General features: G+C 56.6%; 1 protein-coding gene across 1 annotated transcript in view; it reads left to right on the forward strand.

Moving 5' to 3' along the window:
• LOC128273193 (potassium voltage-gated channel protein Shaker) overlaps positions 1-17500 on the forward strand; it is a 75028-nt gene that overhangs the window by 40942 nt on the left and 16586 nt on the right. The window contains exons 2-3 of the mRNA XM_053011124.1: positions 16605-16728; positions 16884-17052. Coding sequence (XP_052867084.1) covers positions 16605-16728; positions 16884-17052 — 293 coding nt within the window. The remainder of the gene's footprint in view (positions 1-16604; positions 16729-16883; positions 17053-17500) is intronic.

Consider the following 17500-nt stretch of genomic DNA (forward strand, 5'->3'; position numbering starts at 1 on the left):
TAACCGCAGGGCCTTGGTGTGTCTCGCCCACCAAGAGGTGCGGAGGGTGCACTCCGTCGGGTGGCGGGGGAGGCGGTCAGCGAGTAATCGGTTTTATAGGGCTCTGTCTCTCTCTCTCTCTCTCTCTCTCGGCTTGTGTGTGTCCGCGGCTACTTCCGGTCACTTCCGGGTTCTATTTTCATCACTCTCTCTCTACCGTGCACTAGTCGCGGTTGCTCAATAAGTTTTGCGGATGCAATAACAGAGGGCGCTGCTGTTGCTAGCCTAAATTTTTGTTGTCTACATGTTAGTACACTCTTCCTACGAACGCGTGTGTGAAGTTTCATTTCAATCTGTCAATTCATTCTTCGTTTACCAGCCGTTAAGTATCGACGTGACACAGCCCTTTTTTTCGGCACAATTTGTGGAAACAATCAATGTATCGTGCGTAGTGATTGGATTTTTTATGTTTAGAACGTTTGGAAAAGTAAATGAAAACTAATGAACGAATGTTGAAAGTACACTTCTTCGCCTTCAATCGATACACAGTAAAAAGATTGGTTGCTGAGTTCAAAACGTGGTCGTGGTCGAGCCTTGAAGACGATCGTCACGTCTAGGGCGTCCAATAACAGCAACCAGACCGGAAATACACGCTATCGTATTGGAAAATCGTCCCGTGAATCATTTTTTTTGGGGATGCGAAAGGAATTGCGGTTTGTGGATTAATCGCAAACTACAAACCTAACCAGACCTAACAAAAATTAAATTGCGTGGAAAGCGTTGTTAATCAAATGCTGTGTGGTTAGCTCGTTTTGCAGCCCCCTTCCATAGATTCTCACTTCCGGGATGGATGTCTTAATAGATTGAAATGCCATTCGGAGCTTAAAGTGAAGCCCGAACCATAAAAATGGTGTTGCTCCTAGCGAACCGCAACACTTGATGAACAGCCTGTGGAGTGCTTTTTTTTATTGATTTTTCTTTCCCCCCCCCCCCTCCAACAGGTATCTTCCAACCGGAACTCGCCTCACGAGGTGGTGTCGCCACCGCTCCGGGAACATGGGTTGACCAACGAAGAGACCCGGAGAACGGAGGTCCGGTCGGGTTGAGGGAGGGTACTGATCAGTGCTAATGGCCGTGTACTAAAAAATCCACGCCACTCGACTCGATCTAGGCAATCCATTAGCCGTGTCCCGTTAGCCCCCGGGCGAGACCCAATCATGGGTGCACTTCGTCGGAATCGGACGTGCAGTCCTCGGACGAGCCATCAAACCTTAACGACCCGCCCTTTGCATCGCTCGCCTGCGCGCTGCAATGCGCGTCATCCAATCGGTCCAACCCAATTGAACCGATACGGCAAGGCTATTAAAAACCCGCTTCTCCTCGCTCTCGTAACTCGCGCTCGCTGATGGGGTGCTAAATGTGGGTTAATGCGGACACTTCGGAAACAAATCGTCGTCGTCGTGGACAATAAAACCGACGCGGGTTCGAACCGGGTTCCGACAAGTCTCTCTCTCTCTCTCTCTCTCTCTCTCAAAAATAAAATCAAAGATCCCGACCCGACCGACAAAGGCAGCAGCCGGAGGCGGGGCGAGGCGCGGAGGCTACACTTTGGTTACGTTAAAAATAGCTCGCTTAAGCAACCTGACCGACCGAGCCCCTCTCTCTCCGAGTCGATCGCTTCGCGCGTTCACAACACAGCGCACACTGATCACCACCACGCTGGTCCGTGTTCTCCCTCTCTCTCTCGCGCTCTCCCTCTCTCTCTATCTCCTTCTCACACGCGTAAGATCGGTGGTGACCCTGACGGTGGCTGGTGGGCCTAACCCAAGCCAAAGAACCAAACCGATCTCTCTGTGTGTAAAAACATTGCGGCGTATGAAGCTGCGTGTTGTCTATTGGTGTGTGTGTGTACGTATGTGTGTGTGTGTGTGTCGTTGTGCAGCGTTTTATTGGCCCGCAGAGCAGAGCACTGCTAGGGTTTCGGCCAAAGCGGCGCTGTCGCCGCTCTGGCCAACTTCTTCCCCCTACCCCCCCCCCCCCCTCCCACCCGCCAAATGCAAGCTCTCCGCCAGCTGTGATGCGCACGTGGCTCGACCACCACCAGGCGCCTCCACTGTGTGAAGGGCCACTCATGGAGGCGCCTGGTGGCTGTTGTTTGGGTGCCACTCACTTGCGCCGAACGGAACCAAGCTAGCTTCCGGGAAGCGTGATCGCGAACGGTGCTCCACGCACAGTTTAGTTAATTATGAGTAATAATACGCGTGATTTTTTACATGGTTCAATGGTTACTAAATGCAACATTAAGGCACGCACGGTGATGAATTCACAAAAACATTGTTGCTGTTTATTAGCCCGTAAGATGGTAGAAACGCTTTAAATATTGTTAACTGATGAACTGATATCGGACATTGCAAAAATATTCGACAAAAAGTGAGGCGGCAAACGGTAAAATAATTAGGGAGTTATGAAAACGAAGCCTGCGCGAATTGCGCCTGAAATATTCAACAGAAAATAAAATCTCAACTTAAAGTCAATTGAAAAACTAAAGAATGGTATTTTACTATCAAGCATGCTTTGAACCCGCTTCGCTTTATGTGAGAAAAGCTGCTCCGGAGTGGTGAATTTTTATGGTATGACTCAACTATCATTATGAGCAGTTGAACTTGTCTGCTACATGAGGTTAGAATCAACATTAGGAAACCAAATTTCAACGGCCTTTCAACTGATCAAGGGATTCATTGTTTTCTTCGACCTCAAACGTCAACTTCACCGAATGGGCCAAAACAAATTAATCAAAACAATCGGGGTCGAAATAATTCATAACGGGGACGTCCATGCGGAAAAACCACGATTGAAAACTGTTGAAACTTTTCTGTTGATCCAGGATCCCTAATCCCTAAAAAACCAGGTAAAGGGTAGAGCAAAAGCAACCTCTACACGGCTCACACATCATGTTTTTCCATTAATTTTCGATTAACTAAATTAAATGTTTCCATCTCCTGGATGGAATGGAAAGTGACCGGCTTTGCCGGTGGCAACTGCCAAGTCGCCACAAGAAGTCGAAAGTCGGCTACCGAAACGAAACGGCTCCAAAATGGAGGCGCGCCTGGTGGACGGTGCAGGTTTGGCACGTGGCAGATTTCGTGTCCGACCGGGAGCAGGAGGTCGCTAGGCCGTCGGACGACCCGGAATCCCGGCGTCATCTGTCCTGGAGCTGGAGCGACTTCCTTCCATTTTCTCGGTCTTCCATCTCGGACTAGACGCGAGCAGGGGCCGCTCCGTCACCCGCTGCTCATTGCCCCGCCCCGCCACTCTGGCAGCCTCATTAACGCCTAACGAAGCCATTTTGTCGCCAGCCAGCCGGAACAGGAATTTGGTTGTTGGCTACTTCGTTGGCTCTTCGTTCCGTTCCGTCCGTCCGTTAGGTTAGGTGCTTCCCCCGTTGTTTGTTTTTTTTTTTTAATCGCCCACGAAGCCCAACATCGGTCTTCATCGGCCCTCCTCGCACCCGTTGCCCGGTAAAAATAGAACATGGTTGACCGGACAACAGACAATATGCGTCCCGAGCTGAGCAGAAGCATCGCGCAAAACCATAGAACCAACAACCAAACGCCTGACCTGCGGGTACTATGCAACCTGGCCTGGTGCGGTGTATCCGACGACGACGACGACGACGACGACGACGATGGCGTGTATTGCCAAATTATCCACGCAACCGTGAGGGCTCCTCATGGACTGAGGGAAGCAACGAGTTGCGCCGGACGAGGCCCCGTACGGGGGCAGCAGAAAAAGAGAGAAAGAAAGAGATCATCGGGGTTGCAGAGTCCGGGGGACGTCAATCTGTAACGGTTGGTTGCTCGCTCGCTCACACCACCGCCGACTCACTTAGTTGCTGACTCTCTCTCTCTCTCTCTCTCCCTCTCCAACTACGGTACGGTGACGAAGACGCACGCAAGTCTGTAGCACGTTCTGCTGCGGGTTCCACACATTAGCACAGGTGCCCCTGACGGCCACCGGCCGGGGGCAGGGGGGGGGGGGGGGGAAGGAAGGTCACGAGACGAGAATGCGTGACGTCCGGGGGAACGTACCGTGCAACGTGTGTATGAGTAGGCGTAGGTCGTGGCGTCAGTGTCAAAATAGTGGCACGATTTGCTGTGCCAAGAATCCGACAAGAACCTTGGCTTGGGGGCACCACCGCTAGTGGACCCTCCAGGAGTTCCAGGACGGGGCCAAGGGTGATCGGTGGCCAACGCCCCTCGACGAGGGCAGCCCGTCTAAGGATGCAGCTAGCAGGTTGGATCGGAGCGAGTGGTCCTGAGTTGCCACAAGCGGCGGCTCACGCGCTCATGGAATCAACGCCAGGAGCCAGGATGAAAGCGACTTAGTAGAGGCCTTCTAGGCATCTCATCTGAGCAGTGTAAGCAGCAGCATTTTGACCGAAGTATGGAGTTCCAGAAAGCTGACTGCACTCGCTGCAACTTTGTCGGCACCATTTGGGGGGGGCGTTTGCGAAAGGATAATGTGGAGATTGTGCATCGACTCACCGCCTTGGATGCGACTTGCGGGTCTATCACGAGTTCTCATCCACAAAGATCCCGGCCCAAGAAAGGGTTCGCATCCACTTGTTTGGGGATTCGAAAGGAATTGCGGTTTCTGCAAACTGGTAAAACAATAAATTTCGATTATAGAAGAGAAAAATCCTTCTCTCATCAGGACAATGCAGGACCGCATGTCACAGAGGGGAATTTTGCACAGAAATCCGCAAATTTTATTCAAAATTTTGCAGAGCTTCCGGATAGGTTGTCACCAGCTAAGGCCCCCTAGCGACTTCCATCTGTTTCCAGACCTCGGAAAGTTGGAATGTGTTGAAATGTGCGTTTTTCATCAACTGTGCTGTGTGGTCACAACTGTGCTGCTCCCTCTTTCCCCCGAACATCCTCCTCGTACATCGGAGTTGTCAAATGACATCGTTCCGTCTTCGGTGCTGCTGTTGTTGTTGTTGCTGTAGCGCTGTCATGTAGCGATCGGATTTCGCATGGTGGCGCGCACGTACTTTGGTCTAGAAATAAACCCCCCGCCCCCGCCCCCCTACCCCTCGAACCAGGCTGTCAGGCCAATCAAGGCCAGGGCCACACGCGACTGCGTGCGTGTGCGTGGATGACGCTCATTAAAGTGCGCGCGCGAGAGAGAGAGAGTGGCGTCGCATCCCAGACCGAGATGGCCCCTCTAAAGGTCTCCACGTTGCGTCGTGCGTTTTGCCGTGCAACCAAAACAAAGTTCGCCCACATGCACGCACGCACGCCTGGAGCTGGACTGGACAGCTTGGACAGGCAGGCAGGCAGAGGGTTGAGGTTCTATCGGGGTTGTTGCAGCTTTGTTGCAACATTGTTGCACGGCCCCTCGATTGGTTTTTGCATGCGCGTGGCCCTTCTACCCTGTGTCTAAAAGAAAAGTTTATAACATTGATTCGAAAAATTGTATCTTATTTAAAGTGTGTGCCACTCTCTCGCTATACATTTCACCTCTATCTCTCTGCTAAATTGTGGATTCCCAGACGAAAGAATTCTTCGTCATTTTAAGCAAACTAATTAGTCATCCAATTTTCGACTTCCTCGTAGGAATCAGGAAGTGCTGTTCAGCCAATACGTGTCCCGTCGATGAAAATGAATGATATTCGGAAAGAGCCAAGTCTGGTGAATAACGTGGGGTTGGGATAGCAGCTCCCATCGAAGTGATTGTGGTATGGTATCCTGAATCAGGTTTGCTTTGTGGGTCATGGAAGCGCCAGGCCATGGGGCACCAGGCGCCTCCATTTAGGAATATTTAACCAGGCGCCTCCATTTTAATATTTAGCTAGAAGCTTGTGATACACCACACCTTTCTGGTCCCACCGGGAGCATTACACGGCAATGTCTTTTGCTGCCGAATCGATCTAGTCAAAGTAGTTTTCCTCGAGTTTTCCTCGGAGCCACGGCCTCTTGAAGTTTGGAGGAAGGAGTCAAATCGCTGTTGTTGCAGTGTTTCGCTGTTGAAACCCTCTTCCGCCCCCTTCTCCCTTGCCAGCCATGTCAAAATAAAAAGCAAAGACAGGACAGGAGGACCAAAGGCTGGCTGGCTTGGAGCCATCGGTTTACACACCGGTCCCGGTGCCGGACTTTTAGACCCACCGTCTCGGTCGGCCTGTCGCCTACTTTGTCCGCGACCGCGATTCGTTGCCCGATCGCCGCCGCTCACCGCTGTGTGACCGCTCACCACGCGGTGGATGCGGAGCTCTTGAGAGATTGCGACGTCCGCCCGAGATTCCGGCGGGGTTCGGGCCGCTGCCGCATTCGGAAGACAGCAGCGAGCAGCGAGCGCGAGCGAGCGATGCGGATGCGAAAGCTGAACGCACCGGCCTGTATCTGTGTGTGTGTGTGTGTGTGCACACCGGTGGAGCAGCTGGAGATAGGGGATGGGAAGGATTATGGCGTACATCGAACAGGCACGCACGCACGCACGGACACGCACCTCGGTCACAAGAACCTGGAGCTCTGTAGCTCCGATGTTTTGTTGGGTCCGGACTCGGAAGGATTCGCCCGAACAGGCCTATAGGGAAGCCGGAGCGCTCCGTTAATGTTAATGATAATGATAACAACAACAACAACAACAATAACAACAACAATGGGGAAGCGCAACTCTGTAGCAGCAACAGCAACAGCAACAACGACGACGGCAACCAACACGGCATCGATAATGGCATAAAGGGCCACGGCTGCGCAGAGTGGCCTTTCGCGAGTGCCCCCCACCACACGAGCGGTCACTCACTCGGAGGGCACTCATCGCCCCCGGGGTACTCACCCAATCGATCGGTGGCCGCCCCGAGTGCCGTGCGCCAGCAGCCCATGGGCGGCACTCGACACGGCACTCACACGGCACTCACACGGCCCCGGGGGTACTCAGCGCGTCGCGTCGTGCTCACTGCAACGCGAGATGGCGCCCCGCGCGCGCTCTCTCTCTCTCTCTCGGGGGGGGGGGGGCCAAATAATTCGGGCATTCCGATCGCCGCGCACATCAACACCGCGGGTCTGCCGCCGTCGCCGCCGCCACGGGAGCGCTCACTCACTTCGCACACGCGCGGCCTCGGCTCGGTTCCGAATCCGGCGCTCTCTCTCCGTGTGTGCGCGCCGTCAAACCAGCAGCCAACCAGCCTCGAGCCAGTCAGCCAACCAACCAACCTGAAGTAGGCGAACCAGCCAGCCCAAGCTAGCCCGAGCCAGCCCAAGCCTCTGCCGCAAGCCTCTGCCGCAGGCCGTGCCAACGTGTGTGTGTGTGTTTGCGGTGTGTGTATGTGTGCCTGTGTGCGTCTGTGTGTTTGCTTCATCTTCCTCCGTGCGTGCGTGCCGCTGCCAAGAAGGCCTCTCGGCTCACGGTTAGAGAAGGTTTTGGATAGGATAGAGAAGCAGAAGCTCGCACGAAACTAGTCACTAAACATTCAACACCGCCCCGTGAGTGTGAATGTGTGCGTGCGTGCGTGCGTGCGGGGATGCATAAACACACCACAGGGGAACTAGACACACACGCAGGACACAGGGCGCCTGTGTGTGTGATTCGGGGGTGGGTGGATTCGCACACACCGCGGGGGAACGGACCGCGCGGTGCGCTGCAGTGCAGCAGTGTGATGATGCGGACCTGTGTGTGCGTGCGTGTGTGTGTGCGTGCGTGCGTGCGTGCGTGCGTGCGTGTGGTAGGCGAGGCGAGAAACCGCGAGAGAAAACAGCAACAACAGCAGCAGCAGCAGCAGCGGGCAGTAGTGAAAACTTTTATCGTTCTGCCGCCCTGCCTGCCTGCCTGTGTGCAGGTGTGTGCGTGTGTGTGTGTGCGCACACGCCTCCCTTTGCTGCATCCTTCAAGGCGCGCGCCGCGGTCGATGTGCTCCAAACGCGGGGCACCAGCTTCGCCAACAACTTTGTCTCTGTGGCTCTCAAACTCATACACACAGACACACACACACACACATACATATGCGCATAAATATGCACAATCTTATATGTAGTTGTGTGTGATTATGTACGTGTATGAACATAGATATATGTGCATTTATACATATAACTATGTTCTATCGCGCGATAAAATCCTGGCATGCAAAAGGCGATGCACTATAGGCAATGCGTTCGATCTGCAACCCCCCCCCCCCCCCGGGCCACCCTCCGCACCCCGTGATCTCGTACGTGCGTGTGTGTGTGTATGTGGGTGTGTGGGGGAGTGTCCCACACAAACCTGCGAAGTGCGCGCGGTTCCGACCTCCGCCGAGCCGTGCGAAATGTCGTGTGCTCGTGAGCGCGCGTGTGTGTGTATGTGTGCAGGGGCGCGCGCGCGCACACACACACAAGCCCCCCCCGGTCCCCGCACCCCGCACCCCTCCCCTACGCTGTGTGTCCGTGTGTCGAGAGTTCGAGTCCGATCCCGATCCATCCGATTGCTGTGTCTCCGTTGCTTCCGGTGGCGGCGGCGGCAGCGGGGACGAGCACCTGGAACCCTTAGTGAATCTGCAACTACCCCCGGCGAAGAAACCCCCCCCCCTCCACGGTAACTCCGGCGATGTGCCGGGCCTGTGGAAACGATCCTTCGTTTTTCGGCCAGCCATCAGCCCGGCTGCGTGCTCTCTGCCCCAGCCCCCCCCCCCCCCCCCCCCCCCCGACCCCCCCGGCGGGTAGTGGGGGGGTGGCCCCCCCCCCCCCCCCCCCTCCCCCTCACCGCCCACCGGGCTTGCTCCGTGGCCGGCCACCGTGTAGCCGGCCTCGACCTTCCGTCTCGATCATTGTTCACTTCCTTGGGGGGGGGGCGGGCGGTGGAGCAAAGGGGGCGAGTGTTATCGAGAGAAGCAAACAACAGCCAGGACTGTTGTCACTGCCAGAAGGACACCTCCTGCCGCCCTTCTCTCACGCGCGCACTTCGCGGAGTTTGCTTCGTCCTTGTTGGCCGCGGCCGAGCCGGGAGAGGCGCGGCGGATACGGGCTACGCGGGTGCGTGTTCCACTGCAATCAACTACATCGTCATGCTCTCCACCGGAACCCCTACCTCCCCCCGCCGCCCCTCACACTCTCACTCGCTCTCTCTCTCTCTCTCTCGGTTTCGGTGTGTGTGTGTGTGTGTGTGCGCGAGGCATGTCGCGGACTCTCGATCGATCCGCGGCCAAAAAAGCCTGTGCCTGCTGTGACATGGCCTGTGTCCTGCAGTCCTGCAGCAGCAGCAGCAGTTGCTCCTCCTCCGTCGCGCCGTCCGTCGCACAATCTGTCTGATGCGCACAGATCCACCTAAAATCCGTGTCCGTGTGCGTGCGTGTTTGTGGCAGATCACAGATACCGGTGTGTTATCCCCCCACCCCCCTCCACCAACCCTTCGCCCCATCAATCAACCACCGGCAGGCGCCACGTGGCCACCGGCAGCGGACCACGTGGCGGCGCGCAGGAGTCTTCAATCAAACGGCGCGCGACGCGCGCTGCACTTCCACATCCTGAGAGAGAGCGAGAGGCACCAGGCGCCTCCATCCACCCGGTCCGCGCGTCCGTGCGCGGGGACTAGCGCACTGGATTACCAACCCACCACCAGCTTCCACCACTCCTTCCATACTCCATCCCGCACATGAGTCGAGCGAGCCTTGAGCGCAGCGCGCGCTACCTTGAGCCTACCTCCTGACCTTCTATCCCTTTTTTGGGCACCCGCAAAAAAACCGGAACTTCGGACAGAAACCCCCGCACAGTGATTGTGATAAATACTCCAGTCCACTCCGGTCTCCGTCCACTTTTAAGATTAAAAAAAAACAAAAAAAACCATTTGTGGACCACAACCAGGTCACCCTCCCTCTCTCTCTCGCGCTCGATTGCGCTTCTCCGACTTCGACTTCGACTCCGGCCCGAAAAAATCCACGTCACTGTGTTAGGACTGGCGAGGGGGGAGGGGGGGTGTTAGTTAGACAACGAACAACCAAAAAGCTCGGCGGCGGTGGCGGCGACGAAACGAAATGACGAATTCGGTGGAGCGGAGAGGGTTGGTACTTTGCAGTCATAACGATCCGTTTGCTGAGCCAAAGCCAAAGTAGAAGACACACGGAGAGAGAGAGAGATAGAGAGAGCGAGCTGGAGAGATGATGGAAAGGAGATGGCGGCGGCGGTGACGATGCGACAGGAGCCACATCTGTCTTTCTGCGCTTCTTTTCAGACTCTCTCTCTCTCTCTTTCTGTCTCTTTCTTTCTCTCTCCATCTCCCTGCTGTCTCGCTCGAGGCTCTCGAGTCCTGACGGTGCGGACAGAGTGCGGAAAAATTGACACACACACTGAGGCACACGCAGCAGCGAATGTTGCTTCTCTGTCGAAGTCGAACCCCTCAAAAGGAACGCAAATTTTCGATTGGATCCCTTTTTCGGGGGGGGTCCTGCTGCTGTTGGTGCTGCTGCTGCTGGTCCTGGTGGTGAAGGTTGTGAGGGTGGGTTTTGGGTGGCAGTGGGGCGGCTACGACGACGACGAGCGTCTCTTTAGTCGCTGAGCTGTGCGATTTCTGTCTCTGTGTGTGTGTGTGTGGGTGAAGTGGCTCGTTAGGTGCACTCTCGCCGTCGCTGCCACTGCTGCTGCTCAAGTGCACAAAACGGTACCCCTCTCTCACCCCCCCCCCCCTCCCGCGGCATCCTTGACCTGACCCGGAGGATTCGTTCGCGAACTTCTTAGCCCTTCTTCACCTGCCTGCCACACACAGTCCGGGGAAGGGCCGCCGTGGCAGAAAGGGGTGGCGGGGGGGGGGGGGGGCTCACCCCTGCGCGCGCGCGCGGGGGTATGTGTGTTGGGAGGGGGGGGGGGGGGGGGGTCGTGAGGTGCCTACCGGGGGCCTGGAGTCCTGATCCTAATAACCTCGATCGACGACGGGTTATCGGGCCGCGCGCCGGGTGGCCAGGTTACGGCACTCGAGGAGGGGCTTCAACGGGCGCGGGGGAGTCCAACGAGTGCAGATTCAGCATTCATATGCCCCCCCGCGGTGTGGTGCCCCGCGCCGCCCTTCACCCTGCGGCGACCTTCACTCGGCGGCAGAGGCAGTTTCATTCACAAATTAACCGAAACCCCCGAAATGTTGTGGAGAGCTGGAGATTACGTCAGACACACACAGACATACCCAAGAACCACCACCACCAGCACCAGCGTAAGCCCCGTGGTACCTGGGGTATCAGGGAGCATCAGGGTCCGCAGGGTCCGCGTATTCCCTTTGCCTTCTGCTTTTTGTTTTCCCTGCCCAAAAACCGTTCACACACACACGCCGCGTGCAAGAGAAGCCAATACACACACACGCACCGAAACACCGCGACACTGCGGTTTGGGTTAGGGGTTTGGGTCTGGCTTGGATGCTGCTGCCCGAAGATCTGCTGGATGAAGGATGAAGAACGCGGGCCCACCCGGGAAAGAAGCCGTTTCGGTCTTCGGGAGGGGATTTGAAGTTCTTCAGCGGGGTTTGCCCAGCGATGGGACGATGCGTGTACTGACTTAAACGGCAACCCCCCCCACCGTCCCCCCCCCCCCCCTTCCCCCGCCTGAGTCACTGGGGTAGTCTCTAGTCCACAACATCTCGACGGAAAGCGCTGGACCAAACCCTAACGCCAAGTCCATGCGTTTCTCCTGTGCGGACAGTGCGCAATAGTTAGTTTCTCCCAGTGGGTGGGGTGGGTGGAGGGGGGAAGGGGTGTGCGGGGAGCGCTTGTCAAAAATCTCGGATGCCGGACGGACGGACGGACGGACCGGGACCTCCACCGGGACTCCACCGAAGCGAGGTGGAGAGTTTGGTCCGTGAATCCGTGGACAAGAAAGCTTTCGGAGGGCAGAAGGGGGCGGGGGGGAGGCGAGAAGCTGGCGGGACTCTCTCTGACCATTTTTATGTAATGCTCCCGCTAGTGCGCTCTCTCTCTCTCGCTCTCTCACTCTCTGTCTGTCTCTCGCTCGCTCTTCGCCTCTCTGGCGATAGTGATCGTGATGCTGAGGAGGTCTCCGCATGGTCTCTGTCAGATCTTGACGTAGGTGAGATCTCGAAACGTCCAAGCATCACCCAGAAGCTCCCGCTCTCTCTCTCTTTCAAGAGAGAGAGAGGTGCAGGGGTGGCTCTCTCTCTCGGTGGAGAGAGAAGTCGTTCGCTCACGATGCTCCACGAGGTTACACGAGTTATGGGAACTCGCACACACACACACGCGTCCTGTCCGGTCCGTTCCTGTTGGTGGTGTGGTGGTGGTGGTGGTGTTATCTGCAACCAGAAAGGGTCTCGCAGCGGTACGTAGCGCGGCCAGACAGTTGGGCGCGCTTACTCTGCGGGCTCTGGCTCTGGCATCTGCTGCTAGGTGCGCTCTGTGTTCTCGGCTTTTCGGACTTCGATCGATTCGCTGGACGGACGCGCGCTCGCCCTAATCGCTGGAGGTCATCCCGGTCCGTGTGCGTGTGCGTGTGTGTGTGTGTGAGTATGCGGATGTGCGTATGTGACCTAGTCCTCCCCCCCTCATTCCCGTTCCAGGCTACGAGAGTCCACACGGAGACCCTTCTCGGTGTGGAGTTGTTGAAGTTGCCAGGCCGCGCGTTTCCAAGAGTGTGTTTCCACTTGCAGTGTGTGTCCGTGTGTGTCCGTGTGCTTGTCAAGGTTCCCCAGTACGGTCCGCATCCCCGCCAGCGTGACGCTGCAGCAGCTTCCCAGAGCTTCCCGCGAGTTGAAGAAGGGTTGGAGAGCGTGGAGTCGCAAGAGTCCCCAACCCCACAGAGAACTCTGTGGAGAACTGTGTGGTGTGGTCCGGGGTGGTGGTTCGGATAGAGGCAGCACGCTAGAGCTGTAACGGCTGCTACTGCTGCTGCTGCTGGTGGTGTTGTCTTCGCAGACACTCTGGAGCCTCCAGGCCAGGCCACGCCAGGCCAGAGCTCTCCAGGTCGGAGCTCGAACTTGACCATCCCAGAGCGCGGCCAACAGCAGCAGTATGCACCATTGTGACGGGTAGTGCATGGCAAAAAAATAACAGAGAGTGAACTGAGTAGAGAGCGAGAGAGAGAGAGAGAGAGGAAAGGTGTCTTTCTGGTTAGTTTGGTGTGTGCAGTCGTAGGTCGCCCCCGGAGTCGATCCCCGAGAATCGGTGTAGAATCGAGGTAATGCGAGAGAGAGAGAGAGAGAGAGAGAGCGAGGGTGAGCGAGAGAGGGGGCTCTCTCTCAGAGCCCCCCCCCCCACTTCCCCTCCTGGACCGGACTGGTAAACCGGAAACCTGACGGTGTCCACAACTCGGCCACCCGAGGGCCGAAGCGACTCGAGTCCTGCTGCTGCCGTTGCCGTTGCCAAGAGCCGAGCCGAGTGTAGTAGGTCTTCGAGGATTTCGATTTTTCCGGCCCTCCGGTGGACGGTGTGCGGGGACAGAGTTTTCCCTACCCCCCCGCACCCTTGCTGCGGTCCTACCGCATCCAGCATCCAGCAGCCAAGAAGAGACCCCAATTTGAAGCCACCAGCCAGAGTGCCTGTGCGTCATAAGAAGGGGTGGGGCGTCGAGTGTGTGTAATCGCTGTACGCTGTATGACTGCGTCCGTTCGTCCGTGTGTGTGTGTGTGTGGACACACACACACACGGGCGCACGCGCACGCTCGTTTGCAAAGTAGGCAAACGGGGAGCGCACTCTCCGCCGAACAACTCCTCTTTGAAGCGTTTCTCGGATTTCTTTCTCTCTCTCTCGGTCTCTCGCCCTCTCTCTCTCTCTGTACCTCTCGGTCTCGGTACTGCAGTTGCTCTACGACACGCGGGAGGGCGGGGGGGGGTCGTCATGGGCTGCCGCAGGCTCCGGTGGTCCAGAGTGGCCGCGATGGCCGCCGCCGCCACAGTTGACGCGCCACGCCAACACAGAGAGCACCAACGACATTTCGCCGCGCTCCTAGCTCCGTACCTGGAACCTGGATTTTGAACTACGAGAAGGCCTCCCCACTGCACCTCCGGTGTCCGGTGTCCGGTGCGCCATCCGGAGGTGGTCGGTCAGTGCCCCGTTTGGGCTTGGTGTGTGTTTGGTTCTAAGGGTTCTCCGTCCGATTTGAAGAAATGCAGGCGTACAAGTTGTGTGAACAGCAGCGTACAGTGAACATGCCGTGATCAGAGACGCCAGCAAGCACGCACGCACGCACGTCGAGGATAGAGAGTGACAGTGATAGAGAGTGATAGTGGCCGACATAAGGCTCAATATCTGGTTGATAATCCAAACCGTTGTACGTGTTCTACACAGGCGCTCTAGTATTCAGCACACAGCCTCTAGCAGCAGCACGGCACTGACCTGCCGCCGCCAGTAATATACAAGAAACGCTACTCGGTGCGCCACGGCGTGCCACGAAAGCAGAGCTGGAGCTCTTCCCTCGCTGGACCCCTCGTAAATCGGAGAGCCGGCCGGCGAGTGGCGAAGCGATCCACCCCCGATCCAGAATCTCCAGTGTCTAGTGTTTCGAGTGCCGACCGTTCCATGGCTGTGTGTTCTGGCCCGGGGCCCTAGGTGAAGTTGGGATCGGCCGGCAACCCCGGGGGTAGTCCCCTAGCAGAAGGAGTATCTACGCAATTCGGAAGAAAGTCGGACTAGCGGTTCGATGGCACCGCACGTCGTTCGGTGTACGGTGCTCGAAACCTAGACGCTAGACGGGTCGACCTAAACCCCGGTCTGAAAAGACGACGACGACGAGAGTCGCCACCAGAGGGCCAGCCAGAGTAGCTGGATCGCTGGAGCCGCCATCGACCGGACCGGAGCCCGACGACAACAACGAGACGGCCCCGTCGGGGACGAGGGCCACAAAGGGTGTCCAGTGTGTGCCAGTGGGTGTGTTTGTGTGTGCTTGTGTGTGTGTGAGTGCAATCAACGGAGCAGCCGCGAACGCAAACCGCCGCCGGCCGCAGTACTGTTGAGCAATTAGTACCCTAGTTAAATGCAAAACCATACTCTACCGGCGAGATAACGACAAAACGCCGTGTAATTCGGCATCAACCATTTCTCCGATAGATTTTGTAGAGAAATGGGGCCTGACGCCGGTACTGGGGCCCAGACAAGAGCCGGTCAGTTGCGGTGAAAGTCAGACGAGCGGTCAGCCCCCTCTTCTTGCAGACAGGTAATTCATATGCGTCTACATACAGACTACAGACACGTCTAGTCCAGTCCAGTCCAGTCCATGGTCATACTGGTCAGGTCTCGCGTCGAATCTCGCGTTCGCCAGAGTACACGACCAAACTCTGACGTCACCGGGTTTGACCTGTTTTTCGTCTCTCTCACTCGCTGCGTTTGTGGACCGGGGCGGGGGGAGGCACTCCCCCCCCCCCGCTGTGGTAGTTCCCCGCAGGATTACCTGGGTAACCTGGGAGGTGGTTCCGGAGGTATCGGGTTTTGCCGCCACCGTCCCGACCAGATGGTCCCGACCACCGACCGACCTGATTACAGGTCGGCGGTATGGTGGAGTGGATCACCATCTAGCTACGCGCGCGGACATCGAGGCCGGGGGTGGGCGGTTGGGAAGATCTCACCACCACACCACCACCTGGTGGGGGTTTGTTTCGGGACCGAAGCCAAGCGAAGCGCTGATATATTTATTGCGGTCATCGGCTAGCATTTTGGGCAGGGTGGTGCTTGGTGCGGGGGAGGGGGGGGGGCTGTGGGTGTTGTGGGAGACGGGGTGGGGGTTGGGAGTTGGTAGGTAAACTTACCTTTTCTGGGTGGCCGCGCGACCCTGCTTCGACGCGCCTTCCTCCCGACGGCGGTGGTTTCCAGGACACACCAGCACAGCCCCTCGCTCCCGATCCGCTCCACGTTGTCATTCGCGCCCGTCAAGCCGGCCCGAGAGCCCAATCAGGGTTAGTGTGCAATAATTTGGCAGCCACAGGCAGAGGCTGTCGGCCGCCGCCTGCCGGAGCCTGCGCCACTCATTTAATTAAAACTCCGTGCGAGAGTGAGAGGGAGAGAGAGAGACTCCTCGGTCTCCCTTCCTCCCTCACGGTCGCTGGTAGCTGTGTGGCTTTGTGTGCCGATGTAGATGATGTGGTCCGAACCGGCCGCAAAAAGCATCCCGGAACCATCATTTGATTAGTGTCATTAAATATCGAGGCCACCCCGGCGGAACGAGGTACACCCGGACAAACAAGGCCATCGTGCATCGTGGGGGCACAGGCAAGATTTCGAGCAGTACAGCAGTGCCGGCTTTCGGGCACACGAGAGGTGGTGGATCCTTGCAGTTTTTGATGGATTGTTGGATAACTTGAGGTAGCTTGATTGGGGCCCGTTGAGTGGAGTCGTTGGCGTAATGTGTGGCGCACGGCTCGTGCTCGAAAAACTGCTCGACTCTCGACGGCGGCATCCGGCGTGTGAGTCCGACGGAACTCCGGGCTCTGTCAAAACAACCTTCCGTGCTTCCGTCATCTTATCGTACCGTTCCTCTGCACACACCGCACACAACTACCCGGTTGTGTGTGTGTGTGTGTGTAGACAGAAGTTACCAGCGAAGTAGAGGAAGCCATAGCGATATTGCAGAACGACGATCGCGCCGGATTGTTCTAGCCACCGAAGCCAGCCATTCTAACGTTTCTCTATTTATCTCCCTCCCCTCTCTCACATCTCCTTCTCCCGCATCTACCGCAGGTCTCTACCGAAGTTGAGCAGTCAGGATGAAGAAGGGGGGGCGGCGCATGGTTTTGGAGGAGGCCATACTCATTTTGAACCAATACCACACGATCACGATTTTTGCGAGAGAGTTGTCATAAACGTAAGTACCTAAATGCACTCGGAGTGCTCGAAAAGTCGAGAAAAAAACTGCTCGAAAAAGGAAAAACTGTAAGCAAACAAGTGCAACCGTTACTCACCCTTTTCTCTTCCGCCGCTTTCCCCCGGCATCACCGACCCCGTTCCTCTCCACCACAGGTCAGCGGTTTACGGTTCGAGACGCAGCTGCGAACGTTAAACCAGTTCCCGGACACGCTGCTGGGCGACCCGGACCGGAGGCTACGCTATTTCGATCCGCTGCGGAATGAATATTTTTTTGATCGGAATCGACCGAGCTTTGATGCCATTTTGTATTATTATCAAAGCGGTAGTATATATCAATTCAATTTCCCCATCAGCGCCATTAACGGAAGTTTGTTTTAAATTTCTCTCTCTGCTCTTTTCTCTCCCACTCTCTCTCTTTCTCTCTCTCTCTCTCTCTCTCTCTCTGTGTCTGTGTGGCTCGCTCTGTCTTCTCGGACCATGGCACCCACCACCACCCACACCCTTCACGCCCGCCCGCTCGCCACATTCATCGCCCACCGAACCCGCGTTTTTCGGTTCTTTTATGCTCACGCAACATCACGGAACCACCACCACCACCACCACCACCAACCACCATCCATACCGGGGCCCGGGTGTCTTCCGGCGCACCATCAACAACAACTGCTCGAATCGCATCGAATCAATCAATTAAAAACACAACAAACCAAAATCCCTAATAATAAATAAAACCGAAATATAACCAACAATTCCTGCTGTGCCTCCCCGCGCCG

Source organism: Anopheles cruzii, chromosome X (genome assembly GCF_943734635.1).
Source record: "Anopheles cruzii chromosome X, idAnoCruzAS_RS32_06, whole genome shotgun sequence".
NCBI lineage: Eukaryota > Metazoa > Arthropoda > Insecta > Diptera > Culicidae > Anopheles > Anopheles cruzii.